Genomic DNA, 22,450 nt, shown 5'->3' with positions numbered 1-22,450 from the left:
GCTTTTCATTAGTCTTGCATCAGAAGACAGAATCAGGTAGTTGTTTCTTTTTGATTTAACCCCGGCTCAGTTCCTTTCCTTTCAACCAAAAAATACACTGGCTCCACAGTCAGCATGATGCTCCATTTTTCTTTTCAGTCCCAGCTACAAGGTGCAACCTGGAGCAGTAAACTTAAATCACAGAGACCATGCTGGTTTCTTTCGTCAAAATTCCTTGGTTTTTTTTTTTTTTCTTAAATTTCTATTGCAATTAAGGCCATTAATTGCTTGGCTAACTATAACTGAGGTTCTGCCTTGATGCTGCCACCATAGAGCATCCTCATAGCTCATACAGTCTCATCTCTGTCAAGCCAGGCATTAGACAGGCTGGATGATAGTCAGGTCCTCATGTGGACCAATACAGATGTTCTAAGGATACTGTGAAATTTTTCTTTAAAACTTGTCTGATCAGGTTATAAGACAGCCAAAGATTTTAAGCTGAAATATATAACAGGACCAGAGGCAAGGAAATAAATTCCTGAGTTCAGTAGTGCCTTTTTATCAGAGATTTCTATGTCCTCAGAGTGTGGGCTAATGTGCACCAAGTAGCTATATCACACTGCATAAATGGTCACCACTGATTTCAGTTGTCAAATAGTGTATTTATTTTCTCAAGAACTACCAGGGCCTCGCTGGGGATCATTCCATCCTTCCTTTTCATGGAAATCCTGAGTGGAGGAGTAGCAACTACTAAGGGTTGGGCTAAGTTGGGGTAAGAGAAAGGCCATTGGATTTCCTCAAGGAGGTAGATGTAGAGGTAGATAGATCTGCAAATGCACGTGCAAATACCATCTCAGATGCATCTCCAATGGCACTTCATTACCCCAGAGTAAGAAATTCAATGGCCTTTCTCTTCCCCTGCATGGTATTTGGATGGTAATGTACGAGGCACATACGTGGAGAGGTTTCAGAAAATGTGATACTATTTTACTACCATTTGCCCAAAGACACAGTCAAAACTAGAGATCTTTAGGGTTGTTATCACCTGTAAGAAAAATTGTTGATGAATGTTCTTTGAGGTATTCTCAGAGATGTCCCTCTGATGTGGTCCTTGCAGAAAGTGGACACACACTAGTTCAGACCAACAGCATCTCTTTTGCTCACAGTTCCCGACCTCTTCCTAACCAGTGATCTGACTGTGGTCCTCTCTGCTGCCATCATGGAGCTTTTAATCACAGTGCTTGACTTGAGTGTTCTTGATTCGTCTCACTTAATTCCTGTTTCTTCTCACATAATTTCTGTTTCAAAGTCTAGATCCTCCACTTGTTGTTGGCAAGCACCCCGTAAATAAAAGCCAGTAAACCTCTCTTTTCATATATACCATGTACATGCCTTATTTGGGATGGTGGCATATGTCTCTGTTTTTGTTGGAGGCAACTGTTGTTTCAGTTATGATGATCCATCAGGGATCTGACTGCCTTGATATCTGTTTCAAACAAAAAAGTGCTGGGTATGTCCAGTCAATATATTCTAAAAATAGCCTCAGCTTCAAAGAAACACATGTTCATTTTCAGACATATAACTCAGTTAAGGGAAACAGTGACTTGTTGATCGGATATATGAGCCTGCAGTGAAATTTCTATTCTTGAGCATCTAACCAAAAGGTCATTTCAAATTATTCTTTTGTCTTGACAATTTTTAGCAGTATAAAATTGATGGCCTTCTGACTCTGGACTCCATGTGTCTTAATATGTAACAGCCAAAAGAATGAGACACAGTTTGTTTCTACTGGGAAGACCAATTGCACTTTTTAATAATGTTTTAATAAGGTAGTTTTTAATAATGTAGTATACCTTTGGAAATAATGTATGCATATATAACTGAATTAACACTCACTGTTGACTCATTTAAACTTCAAACCCTTGAAGGAAGAACAGAACATAGCATTTTTGAATTTGGAAGGAAGTGTTTTCCCTTGCACTCCATGACAAAATAGAGTGCACAAACCATTAGCTACACAAACCATTTAGAGAAGGAAAACTTTATGGCCCTATTTCTCTGGAGGAGTTTCAACAACTTCCTTGCTCTTCCTGAAGTACTGAGTGGAATGAAAGCAACAGCAGGGACCATTCCAGCTGCATGCATTGGCTGTGCTGCATCTTCAGAGAACAACTCTGTTTTTTGAGAAAGTTCAGCCCTCCTGGATTTCTCTTTTTTTTCTCACGGCCACGAGGGTAATGCATTCACAAGAGATACATGGTGGCTATAATAACCTCATCTCAAATGGTGGGAACACAGAAGGCAGTCTTTGCTGTACTTACAGTGGTCACCAGCGGGTCACCAGTATGACCATGATGAGTGAAATCACTTTTAACAGTATAGGGACCCTCTCAGAAGTGTCAGTGACTCTAAAAATCAGTCTTTTAGTCACACACACCAGCTTCTCCTAACCTGTATCTTAGAAACCTGCTCCTCAGTCTTGCAATTAATTTCTTTCTCAGGTAACAAGTTAAGAGTAATTTAAAGCGTGGGTTCCAAGTGCTAACTAATATTTTAATAAAACTTCCCAGACTTTTCTGTTAAAGTATGTGTGATATGTAGGTGTTTGCATAGCAATCCATCACGATTCTAGGACCTCGCAGTCACCTGTGCAGGCAGGTACTTCATTTTGTTAATATGCAGGATCAGACAGAACTTACTAGACTTCCTGCAAAAACATAATTACAAAGTACAATTGGTTTCAAAGCAGTACCAGGTTGAAATGAGGCTGCACAGCCATTCCTTAACTACCCATTAATTTTCCAAGTCAATAGTCACAAAAGAATTTAATCAAACAATACTTCAGTGAGATCTGAAAATGAAATAAAATTTTAGAAAAACAATTACTTTTGTTCTTAAATCTACTCTTTTAAGCATCAGCATAACACATACTTTTATAGCTAAATTCTGGCTGAAGTGTGTTACCAAAGTGCAGGAATTTTCAGTATTGCCTTAGTAGACCAAAACAATGCACTTTGCCTCAGTAAAGCATTTGCCTTAGGGTAAGTTGCTGTTTTCTGAAGTTATCTTATGTATGTATGTAATATGCCCCATCTTTCAGATGCTTCTTCTGCTCAAGATAGTTCTGGGTAGTTATCGCCTGATTTTAGAGAGCTCAGAAGGACAGAGTACAGCCTTGATGTCCAAGTTGTGTGCCTAGAATATTAATACTTATGTGACGGAGTAGAGCAAGCAATAGGAACCATCTGTCTGTCTTACACACCCCAAGGACTGCTGAGCCTTGCTGACCTCCTGTGAGACGCCTGGGGCTTTGGAGACGCTTGAGAAGAGGGGTGGAGGAAGGAGGGAGAGAGGGACAAATACTCCCGCCTTCTTTCCCTTCCAGTCTCCCACATGTGGAAGGATAAGGCCTTCCATATCTGGCTTTAGAATGGAATTTCTTACTGGTTCCTTACGTGACAGGCAATGTTAGACTCGAGTTTCTGTCAAATTTAGTCAAATGTTTCGTATTGCAGCAATATTAAAATGAGGGCTAATGGGGCTGGATTCTTACCACCACACTTCAAAGCAGCACAGCATGCAATGTGGGCAGAAGCCAGTGAAGAGAATTAATGCAACTTTTCCTTTCCTTCCAGTGCGGTGTTTACCTGGACAAATTTATTGGTTGTTGTAGTTGAGCTGGATGGATCGGAGCAAGAAGCCTTGGACCTGGTTCCTTTGGTCACCAATGTGGTCCTTGAGGAACATTATCTGATTGTAGGGGTGGTAGTGGTTGTGGACATTGGTGTAATTCCTATCAACTCCCGTGGAGAGAAACAACGTATGCACCTACGAGACGGATTTTTGGCAGACCAGCTAGATCCCATCTATGTGGCCTACAACATGTAGTCTTGTACCTTAAAGCTTCCATGGACTTTACTATAGATGTATAAATTTTTTTGGTGTCCACTAAGAAAACGTGCAGATAAGATGCTGACTCTCATCAAAATGGAACTGTTTCTATTATGAATTTTCAAAGCAGTCACGATTGGCAGGAAATAAAATGTGAAGCGTTTTATTTTACCACTAAATTTTAGAACAGAAGGACTATGGGGTAAGGCCCTTCAGTTTGTTGGAAAAGCCCATTTTAAACTTTTTTTTTTTTTAATTTTTTTGCTTATTGGACATTACTGCTTTCTGAGTAAATGTGGCTTTGTATTTTACGTTAAGTAAGCTGAAGTAGACTTTTTTTTAATTCTGCCCTCCAAATGGATTCTTTTAAAACAATTTGCATACTAATACAAAGACTTGTTTTGTTCATTTGTTTTAATATGTCATAAAAAAAAAAAAGCTGATGAATACAGATCCGTTGCTAATTTAAGCCATGTTAGATTCCCACCTGTTAGGAACCTACGTAGTGGTACGAGGAGAAACCCAAAGTAGCACCTTCCAATTAGACCTCTAGCAGCTTCTGTCGGAGATGCTGAAAGCACAAAGGCCAAAGAGCCTTTGCAGTTGGCGTTAAAATGGAAGAAATTTATAAATAAGGTGTATTTCGGCAATGAACTTGCAAATATCTTTGTACTAAACTAAAAAGATAAAATAAGTTAACTACTTCTTCTGTAATTATGTACAAAACGTTTAATTTATTTTGATCTCTTTAGAAGTATAAAAGAGAAAAGGCATTCAAGAATATTAAACTCTTGAAATGTTTGCTAATATAAAAACAAAGTGTTGTATTATCTTGAGTGGATAGTATCACATCAAATATATATATATGAAATATAAATTCACTAATGACAAAAGATTTTAAAGTTTAAAATGCAGTACTTGTCACTTGCATGGTGTCTCCCACTGTAGATAATCAAATGTTACTCACAAATTTTTTGAAAAGAAAAGAAAAAAGCAATCCTGGATTGCTAAGTATCCCTGTCTAAAACAATCCTCTAGATACCAGCAAGTGGAATTATTGCTGCCTTTAAGGCAGTTGATGAATTTAAAACTAAAAAAAAAAAAAATGCACTACAATAATTTTTTTTCTTTGCCATGGAGGCAACAATAAATATTCGTGCTGGCATGTGCATACACTTGTTAGACTTAGAAAAGGCAGGTTGAGGAATAGCACTGTTGTCTAGCTGCAGAACTTTGTTGCACAATTTTTTCATTGTTTTAGTTGGTGTTTTTATTGCTACAAGGAAGAGTCTGGGGGTTATTTGCACAGAGTTATCAGTTTGCCTCTCAGCTAGATCCCGTAGCCCGGTGGCCAGTGCATCCAGTGTACGCTGACGGGAAGCATCGTGCCGAAGGTCTTTATTCCTTACCAGGGAGGAGCAAGCAGTCACTACGGCGGAGTTGGCACAAACCGGGCACCTGCTAACTAGTCCCTAAACCAATTAGAAAAAAAAACAGAGGAACTGAACTGCCTGTTTTAACGAACGGAGTCCCGTGGCCTCCTATCCAAGGCCGCTCCTGGGAGAAGAGTAGGAAAACACGCATCACAGCTGCCTTCATTTGACTTCCTTTGGATAAAGAGGGGTTTGATTTCCCAGTTCTGTTGTCTTCCCTGCAGCCCTTTCTCTTTTAACCTTTCCGGTTCCTTCATGTGGTTTTAACCGATTTGACCAATTTGTGAGCAAGAGTGGGATGTACCAGCTGCAGTCCAAGAATGCTTTTCTTCGTGTCCACAACCCGTTCATGTGCTGGCTCTCATTGCGGGGTATGCATGACTAAGATCGTTGCAGGGCAAGTGTAATCATGTTCTTAGTGCGTCCAAGGGACGTATTTTGTCTGTCCAACACATGGACCCCTGCTAATGATAGTTTTGTTTGGCTTCTGAGTCTCAATGCTGGTTGTTTGAAATCTTTTTTAAGAGGTAGGGACATTTTAGTCTGCATGTACAGTACAGAGCATCTTACCACGTCAGCCCTGTTTTATTTCAGACCATCCTTTCCGACTCCACTGTCCTGTGAATATCCCCGTTCATGCTCTGAAGACCAACCCTATAGTTTATCATCAGATTCATTTTCTGCTCCCTAAAAAAAGAGTAAAATCTGTTCTCAATGGCAAGTTGTTGTAAGGTTTCAGACAAGATGTTGATTGATTACAAACATAATTGCAGTGTGTGAACTAACTTGTGAAGTCCCGCTGTCGCTGATCTCAGTCCTGCGAACCAAATTCAGCTGTCACTTAAGGCATCACTTTAACCTTCACCAAGTCAACTTGGCATTTGTAGAGAAAAGCAGAGCTGCAATGCAGTTGTGAAACGCAGTTAATAACAGCTCTCTTCTGCAACCTGTCATCCATGGTTGTTAAATTCCGAGTTAAGAGAAATGCTAAACTGAGTTTCTGGTTTTGTTGTGCAAGCAAAAGGAGGGAAACATTTAAGCACCATCAGACTGAGCAATAAAGAAGGATTGTTCTGTATTAGAAATCGTACTGTAGATAAACCATTCATGAGAATGTATAAAATGTTTGTCTTGTGACCTTGTGCTTTTGAAGTCAGACAAAACCATGTAATCAACTCGATGCACATGCACAAAAAAAGAGGGTACACAATGAACATTTAAACACAAAACTAATCAAACAGGAGCAGATTCCTCATGGTGCTTGTTTATTATATATATTTAATCCTGCTTGACACTTTACCCGAGGGAAGACTGTCCCTTTTATCAGTTGAATGTTAGCAGCGTTATTTCATAGAGTGTGGTGACTGGTTAGAGAAATTCATGTAACTCAGCCAATCACAGTTTCAAACAAAAATTTTTATGTGCAAAGGACAGCAACCTTCTTGTATGTTAAACCACCAGTACGCTTTGTACATCTGTGATAACGCCTGTTTTATATTCAAATGAACAAATAAAAGCTTTTATTTTTGTTGCTCTGAAAATATTGGTTTCTTAATTAGTCATCTGAAAATGAGCTTCCGAGAGCTGCAGGAGCTCTGTGGAAGAACGCTGATAGCTATACTGTAATTTTATTTTGTTTACCTCTCTTGTTGCATAATTTATTAGTACGAACCATGATACTTTTAACAATGTTTAAATACTGGTGTGGGCATTTATTGCTGAAAGACTTTCATATGGCAACAAATGTTTTTTGTGAAATGTTTTTTTAATTCTTTTTAATATATTCAAATATACTGTTCACATTTTTGCTGAAAGTGTAAAGATTATTGTAAGCTTGGTAACATTTTGTGAGAAGCAATAACAAGCATTAGTACTGTAAAACTCCTCACATTTGTGACTTTTGTTGCAAGGTTTTGCTACTGGCAAATTTCTAATCAATGCCTTCAAAGATCCAAGTGTCGACGTTTCTGCTGGAGCTCTCAGCCAGTGTGCAAGGACGGGTAACTGGTTTGATGCAAACACAGGGCTAAGACCAGCCTGCAAATGTAGAAGCTTTGGGTGGCCAGGAAAAAAAAAATGCTAGGAAGTGTGATCCACTTATTCCCCTTTCCTTTGAAATATGAGGTGATTTCTAGAGCTCCTCTACAGAAGCCAGGGTTGGACTTCACACCCATTTTTGAGATGTGGTTTCACTGGATGAATTTGAGGAGTCACCCTTTTCTTGGGTAGCCTGGCTGGAAATTCAGAGAGTAAAATGCAGATTTTGCTGGGTGAGGTTCCAACACGCAGGCCAGGAGAAGGCCTTAGGATGTCACACGTGAACGTGTGGGGGAGCGAGTGGGGCGGAAAGAAAACAGGAAGGAGAGGGAAGGATGGAGGCGGAGAATGGCAGAACAGCAAATAGTGGCTGATCATATTTACATATCACAACACAGAACCAACGCTGTGATGGATTTACGACTATGGTTTTTAAAGGCTCAGGCTTCATCAAGCTACATTTTAAAAATCATTTTGACAAATGCCACTGTGACACTCTTGAGGTGCCGAGGGTCTCCACGTCGCCTGGTAGATGTGTGTGCCCGTGTGGAGCCCGGACAGACCAGTTTGGTGCCGAGAAAGAGCATTATCGCTCTTCCAGGATCTCGCTGACACTAACAAGGACACATTGCAGGAAAAACGTTATTAAAGACAGCGTGGCTTCCTGCTCTGCTCCCAGCCATGCCGAGCCCGACAAGGCCTCCGGCACCTGGGATGCCTGTTGAGCTCCATTTCTCCAACCTGTTTTTCAGCACAAGAACCTGCTTCGGTCCCCTGTGTCATCCAAAGGGCTGGGGAGGGAGGCACATAATAAATCCTCACCCGTCCCCTCACATGGAGCGGTGGAGGAGCTGGGTTTGGAGGATTCCTGGCTTTGGTTTGCATTCATTTGGAGGGTACCTCGCTCAGGTTTGTACTCTCATTCTTACCCAGAACCACTATCAGTCCCTTTCCGTCCATTTTTTAGCACTCTTGGTAATGTTGGGAAGTGCATGGCAGTTTAGATAAGCCGTGCATTCCCCAAGGAGATCGCAGTTCATCACGCTGGTCAGAGCTGGCAATGGGAACAGCCTTGCACCTCCTTTCTGGTCTTCATGGAGATTTCTTCAAGGCCAAAGCGCTATTGGATTCTGCATGATACAGTGAGGGGAAGAAAGGAAACCAAGGCTTCTGCCTCAGGGATCCCACAACACAAATAATAATAATAAAAAAACCTGCAAAATATTATGAAACTGTTTCCAGTTAATGGCCTAATCCCAAAGGCGCAAAGTTGATCTTGCTTTAATTTCATGCTTTGGTGGCTTGACAATGATTGATAGGCCGCATGCAAGGAAGTGTCCTGTGGAGAGATGTGATGAAGGGATGAAGCAGATGGAAGCACAAAGGAAGAGAAGGATTTCCAAATTCAAGTGGCAGCATGTGGGAAGGGCTGAGAGATGCTCAGGAGAGGGAACGACAGAAGATTTGTGCAGATGGAGTCACAGGACGACTTTGAGTTTAATTCTCTAGTTTAGAAACTGAGCCTGCATCACTGTAGAAGAAGCCATAAAAGATGGACAGTTTTAGGATCAACACTTGGTGCACAAGAGCAAACCAAAGGAAGCAAAGCCAGGAAAGAGAAGATCACACCTGTGGCTTAAGGTTCAAGACTTGGAAAATTTCTAGCTGTGAGGTCTCAGGTGCCTAAATCTGGCACCTACCTTTTGATTTGCTCAGTGAAATGAGCTCCCTGCAAATGAAGGAGCCACAGGGGCCGGGAACGCAGCCCTGGTGAACCCACGTTCAGCCTCGGGGCTTGGAAGAGCCGCCGCGCGCTGAGCTCGGCCCTGGGCTCTGCGCCGACACTGACTGCGCAGGCAGGAGGGCCCAGGTGGGGCGGGAAAGGGACCCGGGGCCAGGTGGGATGTGCGGGATGGCCAGGCCCGGGCAGAGGGTGGGGAGAGCGGCTGCGAGCCGGGAGAGGGGAGCGGAGACCCGCGGGACGCGCGGCACGACGAGCGCTCGTGGAGCCGGCGCTGTGGGAACTGGGCACGGGAGGCAGCAGAGGGGTTTCCATGTCGCCTTCTCGCCCGCTGCCCGAGGATTCGCGTCGCTCCGTTCGCCTGTGCCCGGGGCCCCGAGGCCGCGGGAGGCCGCACGGCCCCGGCGCCTGGCGCTGGGCACATCCACCCCGGCCTCCCCTTCCTCTGCTGAGGGCAACCTGGCTAGCGAAGACGGAGCAGAAAACCACCCAAGTGCAGTTGTCACTATGATCACTTTACACTAATTCACTAATCGCTTTTCACTCGAAGGCTGGAAGCATTTTTTGACTCTCACAGCAGAGGCTTTTAACGGAACAGGAGGCCTTTAGGAGACTAACTGCTATTTCAAACCATAGTAAAACTACACTTAAGAGTCTACTTAATTTTGAAATCTTTCTAATGGACAGCAATGACTTCTGTAAGTGAAAACCTCTATGAAAACCCTTCCATTTTCAGTGGTCGTGCACTGTGTGGGCCTTGCCGCACAAACAGCTGCTGCTCGACTGCCGGGCACACTCACGGGGTGCTTTGGTTGCCACCTCTTTGCAGAGCAAGGGAGGCCTTGGGTCTACAGGCGCCACGCAGCCCATGTGCTGCAGGACGCAGTCGCTTCGGTCACATTATAATCACTATTGTCAGCAGACGCACAACTATATTTTATGTAAAATTAAGGCAGTTTACTCAGCTCTGGCCAGAAGCTGCTGAACCAGAGAAAGGTCAGGAACTAGAGGCCACTGAGAACACACAGAGCCCTGTGCTTTGGATCATCCTACCCTTAGAAAATGCAAACTGAACCTGCACATGGCCTCAGTTTTGAGCATTAAAGGGGGCAGGTTTTCAGGAGGGCCCGTAACACCCCGGGAGCGGCAGCGCGTACCCGCCGTGCCCACACTCGTGGCGAGGCCGCATGCAGAGCGCTGCGGGGCCGGGCCCGCTCCCGGGCGGCGGGAAGCGCCTCAGCGGCGCCTAAGGGCCGCGCAGCCCCCGCCTTGGAGACCACCCCGTTGGAAAGGTCTGTGGCGCTAACGGGAGGCCCGGCCTCCGCAGCGTGTGTGACTGCCACGCGATGGCACCTGTGGGGCAGGACCCACACTCCAGTGACCTCCTCTTCCTGCTCCTCCTTGTCCTTCTCTAGTAGGTGCTGGGAGTAGAGGCTGAGCAGGCAGATCCTGGAGAAGCCACAAGGCCCCGCGTTCCCAGAGCGTCCCCGGCAGCAGAAAACAGCGTCTTTGGGGCCTTGGGTTTGGTGACTGTGGGAAGGGGTGCTGGGGTGGCCAGAGGAGCTCCCCAGCGGGACGGTGACAGCCCCTCACCCGCTTCCTCAGCCCGCGCTCCCCTCCGCATACCGTTTCCTTCACCATTTCCGAGGGGACCCTGAACCCCAGCAAGGCCAAAACACATTGGCTTGGACTCCTTGGGGGGATTTAAGTTGTGGGACCTCCCCATTTTCCCCCACGCACCCAAAAAGCCACAGCCAGTGTAACCCAAAGAGACCAGAGTGTGTATATAAATACAGAGCATATTTATATATATATGCTCTGTGTGTGCATATATATATGCATATATAATGTACATACAGAACAAAAAAATATATCTGTACACACATACGTATATACGACTACAGCATGCCCCAGCTCCAGGGGCCTCTTTCCTGCACTGCGACTGAGGGCTCCCTGGCTTTGTGTCCTTGGCGGTGCCTCCACCTCCAGTTAATTCAGTTAAGCAGAAACCAAGTCACAGGCAGGGCCTTTCTGCCTTTGATGCTTGCCCCGCGGCGTGATCTATGAAAGCATTTGGCTGGCACATGTATAGACAGCATACGTGTGCTGGCTCAGTGAGGCTCAAATCGGCCGGGTGGCCCCTAACTAGGGATAACAGATCCCAAACGCAGCTCAGGCATCGCGGAGCGGGCGAAGCTAAAGCCGCAGCCTGGAGCCAGGCAGCGCGCTCCACCTAAAGGAAGCAGGAGGCAGGAACGCTGCTCCTCCCTGTGTAAAATACAACAGCAAGAATATGTAATTAAGTGAAACACCCACACGGGGTGAATCGGGCCCTTTCAGGCTGGCGCCCACGGGGAAGCGCAGGGGGCTGCGCTGGTCACTGCCCCGAGCTGCGAGCGGCAGCCCGAGGTCTCTCGCTACCAACAAGATTCCTTTTTCCCAGGTCACCTGGCAAGACGCGGGTCCTGCGCCCTACACCTAACAACAAGAACACACCAGGGGACTTCTCCAAGGCAGATCGTTTCATTTTAAAGCTATTTCTCAGCAAGGAAAAGTAAAAATACCAGTGTCAGGCGAGCCTACGGCTGGAGCGTGGCACAGCTGGCCAGAAAAAACAAGGACGCTTTCAGCGAGGTTTTTTTTTAAATACATTTATTAACCAATGTTAACACATTAAATGACTCTATATATTGCTAGTCAGAGCAGCTTACAAAATGCCAGAATGCATCATAAACTGGACAGCCACAATGAATAATTACAATGTGCATAGTGGCTAAGCTCAACACTTTAATATAGCTTTATGATTTGCAGAAAAATTAATTTTAAATCATCCTAAAACAATCAATTGTAATTTTACCTAAAACTTATACAAAACCAGGCCACAATCTTTTTTTTTTGTTATTTTTCTTTTTTTTTTCTTTAAAACACACAGTTTTCACGCTGTATTAACTTGGAAATGTGCAACCGTGTCAACAGAGACAAAAAAGCCAAAGTAACACGAATCTTACTTTCATGCAGCTATCAGTTAAATATTACATATTCTGGAATGATTTTACACCAAAAATATTTCCACAATAACTTGCTTTCATAGGGGTGGATCGAAGTTTTTGGAACTTGTAAAGTCATCGAACAGGATTGATTTTTTAGTTGTGAAGTGTTTTACAGTCACAACACAGAGGCGACAAAAGTTAATTACACATTTACCAGGCAATAATGGAGCCGTGGTAATACGAGTTACCATCTACCTACTACTGTTTCCAAATCAACTCACCGCTTAATTTCTGCATCATATTGGGCATTATTTGGCAATATCTAGTCAATTAACTTATATCACCACTCTAAGTAAAAAAAGATCAGGATTTCAATGGCAGTTCACAGAAGTCTTAGTTATATTTTAATCTTTACAATGACCCTGACAAATCCTAGAGAAAACTTTTTTTAAAGGCTTTCCTCCCGATTCTTCAGCTTCCATCGTTCCATCATGTAATTGCTTTCAATAAATATCAAAGATCTAAATAAATATTTACAAATTATTCCTCTAACTTCTCAAAAAAATAGCTGGATGATTAATGAGCGTATGACTCAGTCTAAGACCAATCTTGGAAAGAAACTAAAATGCCGAGAGACACTTTAAAAGAAAAGCTATTTAAGTAAGCTTTACATCTATTTAAAAAATTGTCTCTGAACATGGATGCAATTCATATATCTATATATAAAACAACCAAAAAAAAAAAAGTCATTTTTCAACTATCGATCCATTCCTATTGGTAATGCTTCTTAATCCAGACATTCCGCAAAATACAGACTTTTTACAAATCACGGCATCTTTAATACAAGAAAATTAACATGCATTATTCTTCATTCTGAGTACAGTGATGGAGCTCATTATTAGGCAATGACCCATTACTACAAACATAACGGCTTCTGTGAAACTTAAGTGCTCTTTCTCCTTTTGCTATCAAGTCACAATGGACCAGGTGACACCAGATCATGGGCAGTCAAATGACGTTGGGTTGGCGAGGCTGAAGGGGATGCAAGAAAGAAATTTGTAGGCCTCATAATTCCACACAGGAATAAAGGTAGTTCTTTTTTATTATTTTTTTTCTCTCTCTCTCTTTTTGGCTTTTCTTATTCTTGTTACAAGCACTCATGTTAGGACAAAGATGAAATGTGCAAACTTCAAAATTTAAATATTCATTTTTCTCTAAGATCCAGCTCAGTAAAAGATTACCCCAGTTCCCCTGTGATTTTAAACTACAAGATCAAAGCTAATATTTTGTTATAAAAGTTATATATTGAAAAGAAATAATGAAAATAAAACACAGTTGGGAAATATTTAAGAAAAAATACGCAGGACTAGCACCTGCTGTGTCAACCCTGTTCCCTAAATTCAATCATGTACCCACTGGTATAACCAATAGATAATGCCTTTAAACAGTAAAATTAAGCTGAACAAAACCAGCTCAACAAGGTTAAGAAATAAACGTTACATCAAGGTAGTATGCTGCTTTTTTTTCTGAAACAGTTCTGTAGTTCTTACATTCAGATCTAGTTTTCAAATGTTCCTTTTGCTAAACCTGCATTTTTTTTTTTAGATCTGCTGTTTTTAAAGATTAAAATCTCTGTAAAACCTAAAAATGTTTTAAAATTTGCTGAAAATGCAACAAATCCTCCAGTTTAAAATTATTGAAAGTAATCTGCTCCCCCAGATGTTAGATTTCAATTCACCGACAAAATTTTGGAGGAGCACTGAACACAAGATTGAAACCACCGTGCAAAACTCCTTTTACGAAAAGTGTTTAAAGGCTGGTGCAAAAATGGGAAGCAAATTCGAAACAATTTTGGCTTCTTGGAAACAAAAACCGCTGTGTCTGAGAAGAGCCATCATCGGGGGACGGGCCAGGGCGGCGGCAGCGCTCTCATCTTTTCCGGCGGCACGTGCGCTTGTGTTCCGCGTGCCAGTGCTCCTGCTGGCACTTGATGGAGCAGTAGGAGGTGTTCCAGCAGCAGTGGTACATGGCCTCCTCCTCGCAGTTGTAGCACTGCAGGGAAGAGATAAGCCGGGATTAGCTTGGGCTCAGGACAGGCCCCAGGTACAGAGGTGGCTCCAGGCGGCCACGCTGGGGCCACCCAAACGTCCTTGCCATCTTCACACCAAGCGCAGCAGCCGCCCAGGTCACATCTGCAGAACAGCTTTGTGCTTCCCAGACTCTGCACTGTTGCTTTTTACAAACTTACCTCTCATTAAGGCATCAAAGAGAAGCAGGCTCAAATTTTGAACTCCGCAGTGCAAGAACCATTTTCTTTTTTTTTTTTTTTTATTCTACATTTGTATAACAGCATCTTGATCTACGTCCCAAGAGCTGTGGTAAATCAACAGGCACTCCTGGACTGAACAGGTTTTAAGCAATCTTAAAAAACTGGTCACTTCACCTAGGCTCCTGGGATTTCTTTACAAGCTTGAGCTCTCTGGAGATTGCTAGGGATGATCCCTTTGGCTTAGGAGACGCTCCAAAGCCACAACAATAATACTAGTGGAGAAAGCAAGCGTTTGCTACCTATGGTTTCTTACAGCTATGTAAGGACAGGTCTGCTAAGAGACTGTCAGCACAGGCAGGGCAAATGGGTAAACAGTGCTGCACTGTAGAGAAAATACAACTTCATGCTGTGTTGGTGCTGCTGAGAACAAGAAGAAAGGGCCTTTTCCTTCGAGTGCTCTGGAAAGCTGCGCGGGCTCCTGGCCTTGCCGTGCCTGTCCATGCACTGCAAAACCCCTGAAAGAACAGATCTCCACAGCCCTTTTTCTGTGGAAACAGCCATTTCTGGGCAGTCCCAGGATAACAAGAGTTTCTGCTCTAAAACAGGCTGGAGAAGGCTGTAAAAGCTACCTGGCAAATCAACCGGTAGCCTCTGAGGAACTGAAAAAGGAATCAACAGACTGGTCAATGTTACTGATGTCACCAAGGGGGAACAGACACCCATAGGCGTAATGTGGTCTGTCTCCAGATGGTTTAATAACCCTTTAAATAACCCTGCAGCAGCAGAAATGCTGCAGAATAGGATGGCAGTGTTGCCAAAGGAGTTGCTCACACCCAGGACCCTTGAAAACGAGAATCTGAAGATCTTAGATTTGTCTTTCTGAATCTGGTATACTCGAAATCAGAGAGCATTTTTAGGAAGGCAGTTTTCAACACCTATTGAGGGACTGGGAACAGGGGCGGCACCGTCTGTGCAGGTTCCCCTCACACCTCACAAACCACACGGCAAAATCTACTTTTTATGACCTGTCAGCTACAACGCTGCAGATAAAATACAGAAAAAAACCCAACTGCCTTAAAGCAAAACAAAGCCCCAACAACCCTATCCGTACCGAAAGGCAGATCCAAGAAAGCAGCCTTTTACATCAACTAAGCTGATAACCATTTGTTTACATCTGCAATACTGGCACTGCTCCAGCTGCACGTCAAAGGAGCCCTTCCTTTTTCCTTTTATAACTGCTCTAGGAAAGTTTATCTGTAACAATATTTGCAAACAAGTGCAAACCTCTGGAGATCTGTGTGTTTCTGGGTTGTTTTGTGTAGCGTTTCTGGTTTTGGGTTTTTTTTTTTGGCTGCCCAGAAGCCTCTGGGAAGCACTGGGAGCACCCACGGAGAAGGTGCATGTGGCAGATGTGTCTCAGCGTGGGAGTCAGCCTGGAAACCAGATTCACATCTTGCTCGGAGAGATCAAAAAAAGCCAAGACAGAAGAGGACGACTCTGATCTGTGGATCCTGCCGCTCCTTCTGCATATGGTCCATAAGCACTGCAAGTAAATCTCCACTTACAAAAACAACACATAGTGCTATCTAAAACTGCACCAGCGTACGTGGCCAAGCAGGCAACACGCCAGCTAGCCTCAGGCCTCCGCTGCTTTGTATTTCTTCTTTCTAAACATGTTATCAGGAGTTCGGCATTTGTTTCAGACAGCACGCAGCACGGACAAGCTTATTCACTTAAAAACAGAACCTGTCTCAAATTCAAATAAATATACACATTACTGAGAGAGGCAGTGATTAAAAAATGAGCTCTGCAGCAATTTAAGCAAAAAAATTGCACTAATTAATGCAAATAAAATAAGCAGAAGATATTTTAGAAGAACTGTATCAAGACCTGCATTCTCATCTGAATTCATTAAACTGCAAAACCTCATGACCGTTATCCCTGCCTTTCCATTTCTCTTCTTTTGCTACTCGTTTGAGGTATCCGAGGGTATAAAAGCAGAGTTTTGTTAAGTCAAGGGGACTGTGACCCAAGCCCAAGCCTAGACATCTGCACTGGAAAAAAATAAAAAGCAGAGGTGGCTGGCTCTAATTGAAAAACAAGGCCACCGACACTCATTGGGTATGTGTTGATTCCGTGAGATTTTAGCAAGGCAGCATCACTGTCATTGCACGCAAGGCAGCCCTGCACCCCAAGGCCTGTCCTTGGCGCCCCAAGGGAGCGTCCCCGGGGCGCCGAGCGGCTGGGCAGGCTCCAGCGCCCAGGCCGAGCGCACGGATCCGCCGCTCTCTGTCCTTCCTCTCCTGAACCCGGCTGCCTACACACGGATACTGGTGCCACGGAACCACAGAAGCCCCATGGATGCTCCTGGTGTCCTTGAACTTGCTTGGAAAGAGGCGTTATGCACGTAGCCTCAGGATGGTAAGCAGCAGGGATGCGGTACCCAGACACTCTCTGCTTAGACTAACAGCCCTCGTGGGACCAACTAACGCAGGATCCAGGAGGGTGTCGTTCAGAAACCTGCAGAAAGCAACTACAGCAAGTGCACGGACTTGTGATCATGTTACTGCAATGGAATTACTGCTTCTTGGCCAAACGGTGGCAACAGTTTGTGTGCGCACCCTTAGCTATAGACAGGGAGCTCATCTGCTGTAATTCGATTGTGGGCAAACCCAATTCCGCCTCTCCCACGTGTCACCCGGAAAGCCCGTATGCAGCCACCACGGGTAACACGATCAAGGCTGAGCCTTTAACAACATCTCCGGTCCGTAAGGGTAGGCAGACAAGGAATTATTCCCTAAGAGCCCCAACCAACCCAGTACCACCACACCACCGGGAAAAGCTGCCGGGAACAGAACAGCATCCCCGCAGAAGCGGAGGCATTTGAAGCGCGTGCTTTTCTCCTCCTCAAGACCCGCCGGCACTTGGAGCTGTGCCGGCAAGCTCCTGCCTCTCCTTTCTGTCTGCCTCCCCCTTGTGCAGGGCGGCTCCGCCTGGGAGAGGCGGCGGGCGGGAGCCGCCATTTGCAGCGGGAGGAGCCGCGGGGCAGCGTGAGGTCCGGGCCGGGCCGGGGCGGCTCCGCGGCGGCTCCGCGGCGGCCATGGCGCCGGCGGCGCCCGCCCTCGTGTGGCCGGGCCGCGACACGGCCCGCGGCCGCGCAGCCCCGCGCCGGGCCGGCCCGGACCTCACGCCAAAGCCCCTGGCTTCACACACAGCTCCTACAACAGGGAAACTTCCCCATCCATCACTTGATCTCCGCCTCCCGTGAAACTGAACTGAGGAACGGCAACGTTTCTACGTGTGCAGGGCCTCGCTGATCCTCACAGTGATGAAGTTTCCACCCATTTTGCATTGCCGAGTAGCAGCACAGCATTACAGTATTTGCAGTGCTTGAGCAGATACTGCAGAAACATGCGGGAAAACACAGTTCCAGCTTGAAAAGAAAATACGAGAGATTAAATGCAAAAAAAAGAAAGAAGGGAAATGTCTGCAGCAGCAGAATGACAAGCCGGGCCTCCTTTCATTTCTTAAAGGATGGACAAACATGCTTTTCATAAGCATTTTTGCACTTTAAGGACTAACGGATGCATGGGCAGGGGGGAATATGTAGATTTAGAAAATTTTGTCTTACAGAAACATAAAAGAGATTTAAAAAAAAAAAAAGAGGAAAGGGCCAGAAGACGTCTGCAATAGCATTATTAGCAGGGGAATGAAAACGGATGCAGGCAGAGATTGCACCCTCTGAGGATTTGAGATCAAAAGCATCTGAACATACTGCAAAGCCTGGCTGGTAGGGAAGACAACTGCATGAGTGCAGCAATGTTTAGAAACAAATATTTTGATGCTAGCATCTTGCTGGGCTGAAACAAAGGCGGAGCTGTTAACAGTAAATAGTGAAGATGGAAAGTAATGAGAGCCTGATTTGGAGATGAAGAGCATCTGAAATGGCTCATCTGAAGGAGAGGAAAACCTTAACACCGAGAGACCAGTGAAACAAGAGCCCAGTCAAAAGTAAGGGAGAAATCAGTGTTGGGGCCTGCAGTCTCCATTACACGCCTTCACATATTCATTGGTAAAAATTCTTGCCACTTACCCACTGTTTCTTCTTGGTCTGGGAAATCAGTTGCTTGTGCTGACCTGCTAGCTTCTTAATTTCTTCTAAAAACTCTTCTTTGCACTTCTCCTTTACCTGCTTACATTTTCTGTCCATCTCTCCTTGCATGTTGGCGACAGCTTTATTTACAGCCTGTCTTTTCTCCTCTTCCATCTCGGTACGCAGCTGGTGTAAAAAAGGACAAAAAACTCAAATCAGTGGGTAACTATTGGAATAACTGCACCTTGTTTCAACTTCTAGATGCTTTTACTGGAGTTGAATTTCTCCAGTTTAGAAAACAAAAAGTACCTCTTTTGAAGTTGTAACAGAAACTCTATCCATAAGCATATTCATCCATCAGAAAACGCATGTTCACAACAAAAATGCCATTGTAAGTCTATTCTACAAAGTAATTATAATACTAGCTTAAGTTCCATAGGTATTTTATTAATGACCAATTCACAAATAGAAGCATTAACTTAGACAAAGATTCTAAACCTTCAACCTCATGTAGGTTTACAGCAAGGATATGATGGAGAAAACAGAATGCAATGCCCCTGAGTTTCACAGGAGGCACCAGTTTAAATTCTTAATGGAGAGGATTCATTAGCCCTAACTCAGACATCTAAAAGTTTGGTGCTTTAATGCTTAAATATCAACACCGAGACACCCTAGGTCCTTCCACAGTCCTTCCCTGCAGAAGGAAATTCACCTCCTTTTAGGACAGGCACTTAGGATAGGTGAGATGACTCATCCGCTGCACTGTCCTGCTCTCTTCAGCCAGAGGTGACCAGCTCAAACTTCCATATCTCATTTTAAGCCTGTTATCATTAAATGAGATAATTCAAACAAATTTTAGCCAGTCTATTCAATGCTTAAGTGAAAAGACTGACAAAAAAAGAACTGTTTATGAACTGCATTTAAACAAAGCTATCATTTACAACCACGCTTGACACGATGGTCACAAATGCTTTGGAAACAGATAATCATGAAGAAAGAGTTTCACTTTTGCATCACAGATTGATTTCACTGGACTAGATACAAAGAAAATGCAAGAGTTTTCTGTTTAAACTAAGGTCTGTTGGTATAGAAAGGACTTGGAAAGAAACAGTGAAGACTATTTTAATGTGGTCTCTTTGGAACAGCTTTTTGACCCATTTCCTTAAATGTAAATATTAGAAAAGCAGAAAAGAATGTGACCTGCCCCCCTCTGCCCCACCTCAAACCAGAGTTTAGGTGGTGCTTGATGAGTGGTACCTTTTCCACTGCCTCTCTCACAACTCTCTCAGTTTCTCTTTTGTGATCAGCTTTCATCCTGTCTTTGAAGTCATTAAAGATTTTGGTGTATTTGTCATGGCACATGTTCTGACACACTCCATCATTACTGGTCTGGGTGCTCCGATGCAGCATTTTTGGAGAAGAGGCACTTAACTTCTTGGTCTGAGTGGAGACTGAAACTTTTTCAATGGGCTGAGGCATTGTGGGAATTTCCTGGCTTGAACTCACTGCTTCGGTTTCAGGTTCTGGCTCCTACAGAGAAAGAACAAACTTGCAAATCCAGGTCTCAAAACAGAACAAGGTAACACTGAGCTCCGTAGCTAACACGGCGCAGTGAGTGTGAAAGCTTCTGCTGAAGACACCTTGTGTTAACGTGACCCTGAACCCCTAAGGGAGCCATCAACAAGCTGGGTGGTCCCTCTGGACACCATTTTCTGACTCCATCTAGGACCCTTCCAAAAGGAAGCACGTGGATGGACCGGGACACTAACTTCAGCACCGCAAAGGGACTCGCTGCAAACCCAAAGGGCACTGCACGTTGTTCCCTCTGCTCTTCTCCTTGAAGGAACTGAGGTGTGTGGCCCACGTGCCTGCATGATGTTGGCAGGCTCCAGGCTTACCCTGGCCTTGCAGGCTGCGCTGGCGTCTGTAATACCTCATTTATTGCATAGAGCTGCTGCAAAGATTGATTAATATTTCAAAGGGGCTTTGAAGATGAAAGGCTAATGAGAGTCTAAATCTTGCTTCTAATAGCAGAACTAGGCTTGGATAACCACAGAAGCTTTCTGTAATTACGCAGTTATCAGGAAAGAAATCACAGTTACTGTAGTGTACTGTACTGAATTTAGCCCCCTGTGTTGCTACGGTGTAGCATCAATTGTTCTTGCTCTTCAGTACAGATAGAATTAATATCCCTGCAAACAATTGTTGATATTTTAAGTGTGCAAAAACTCAGAAGAATGTTATTCTTTTAACCTACATTTTTTAAAGTTTATTTAAATGGGCAGAGACAAAGCTAGACTTGTTGGGGACTGGACTTTCTGCTCTTTAATGTATCACTCTGATTGACTTTTGGATCACCGACCAAATCGGAGCAGTACTAAAGCAGCAAATGGTAGGACATAAATATATGAAGCAAATCACAGCATTTGCTTAACAGAAAACACAATGAAAATGACAAGACACCTTCAATTATTCATAATCCAAGGAAGACTGCACCCGTCCTAGCTTGCACACAGACAGTCTGTGCCCACGGAGCTACAGCTGTGAAAAACAGTAGGTCTTGTGGAGTCCTGGTCTCACAAAACCTGCTGTCTGAGCCAGCCACGGAGGATCAGACCTAACATGGTCACAGTTACTGGGACGTGAAAGGTGACAGTGCTTGTCCTTTAGGCACCAGCCTCATCCCACATAGCTCTGGTGCTGAACTACCTGAAGCCTCCTCTGTCTTGAGGCTTGTTCCTAGGATTGTGTCCCTGTGAAACAGTAAACATGTCTTCTTTACCCCCGCTTTTTTTTTCTTTTTTTTCTCCAATGACTAATCCCACACCATTTTGGGATACACAGAATTACAGTAGTAGCTTATAGGAACTTTGCTTAGTCCCCTGCAATAGAAAGGATTCTTTCAGCATTCCCTTATCAGTTGGTATCCTATTACTTAGGTTCAGCCTCAGCTGAAACAAGGCCAGAAGGAAATAACTCAGAAGAAATAACTGAATCTACAGCTGTCTCAGCAACTGCCCCCTTGTGTGCAAGTGTAATAGTGCAGTCTCTTAGCTGCACGATCCCAGGCTGTTGTTTCCCCCTTCCCTCTGTGTGCAAGTTGGACAGACAAGAAAGGAGGTTCTCTGGTTCGGTATGGACGTGATGATTAATTTTTTATCCTTGATCTTCTAATTTAAAAATATTTTCTAATTCTTATTGCTATTTATTAGATCTACAGACTTATTAAACTAGCTTTACTTTGTTGGTTCTAAACAGATAGCTGACTGTAGATTTATTCATGATACAGAATATTACCATAAGGATACTAAGGGCTTGCATGTGGCAGATATCAATATGTTTGCTAGCTGGGAGTCAAGCTAATGGTGCTGGAACCTCTAAAATCAATATTGTTACATAAGTAGAAGGTGACAAAGAACAAAGGAGTGTCTATGACTGCGTCAGGTTTTTGCCTGTCTTGCTAACTCTACCCCCGTGGTAATTGAGTTTACTCACTTCTTTCTTGAGTTCCATACTCTGGTTACGTCGTCCTTTCTTTGCTCTCGGTTCCTGAGTAACCTTCAGCTGTGAACATTATGAAAAGAATACTGGATCACTCCAAAAACGAGTAGCACTCATGGTAGAGTGCTTTGTTTGTACCTTCTATTTAGGATTATTTGTCATTTAACTTAGCAAATAGAAAGCTGAAGCTTCCTAAATGAGAAGTGCATACCATAAATTTTCTACATTGTTAACACTGACTTATGATCTCATGAATGAACAAAATTAATGAACAAATTCTGGCATTCAGTACGTATTCACCTTAAGCATTCTTTGCTTCATTTCACACAAAAAATCATACTTTTGTTTTCTGGAAAATTCTGCTATCAGCAACCTGTAATTAGGCAGCAGATCTTGCTGAAGCCAGAAAGCAGCAATGATCATAAAGAAAATGTATGGGTAGAGGTAACAAGATTATCCACACTGGCGATAATGCATTATGACCACATATTTGGAGAATATTAAACTTCATGTTTT

General features: G+C 43.8%; 2 protein-coding genes across 5 annotated transcripts in view; one reads left to right on the top strand and one right to left on the bottom strand.

Annotated features, from left to right (window-relative positions):
• Positions 1 to 6,555, top strand: part of DIP2C (disco interacting protein 2 homolog C) — a 134,799-nt gene extending 128,244 nt beyond the window's left edge. Inside the window, exon 37 of the mRNA XM_026053001.1 lies at positions 3,615 to 6,555. Within this exon, the coding sequence (XP_025908786.1) occupies positions 3,615 to 3,867 (253 nt within the window). The 3' untranslated portion in view covers positions 3,868 to 6,555. The remainder of the gene's footprint in view (positions 1 to 3,614) is intronic.
• Positions 6,556 to 12,096: 5,541 nt separating this feature from the next.
• Positions 12,097 to 22,450, bottom strand: part of ZMYND11 (zinc finger MYND-type containing 11) — a 99,447-nt gene continuing 89,093 nt past the window's right edge. For all 4 annotated transcript variants that reach the window (XM_026052992.1, XM_026052994.1, XM_026052993.1 and 1 more), the window contains 4 exons: positions 21,929 to 21,997; positions 19,691 to 19,963; positions 18,434 to 18,619; positions 12,097 to 14,123 (listed from right to left, as the gene is read on the bottom strand). In XM_026052992.1, the coding sequence (XP_025908777.1) occupies positions 14,001 to 14,123; positions 18,434 to 18,619; positions 19,691 to 19,963; positions 21,929 to 21,997 (651 nt within the window). In that variant the 3' untranslated portion in view covers positions 12,097 to 14,000. The remainder of the gene's footprint in view (positions 14,124 to 18,433; positions 18,620 to 19,690; positions 19,964 to 21,928; positions 21,998 to 22,450) is intronic.

The sequence above is a fragment of the Nothoprocta perdicaria genome, unplaced genomic scaffold, assembly GCF_003342845.1.
Source record: "Nothoprocta perdicaria isolate Ctin4 unplaced genomic scaffold, notPer1 scaffold_95, whole genome shotgun sequence".
In the NCBI taxonomy this organism is placed as follows: domain Eukaryota; kingdom Metazoa; phylum Chordata; class Aves; order Tinamiformes; family Tinamidae; genus Nothoprocta; species Nothoprocta perdicaria.
The sequence above is the reverse complement of the archived record's forward strand: the minus strand, read 5'-3'. Positions and strand labels throughout refer to the sequence as shown.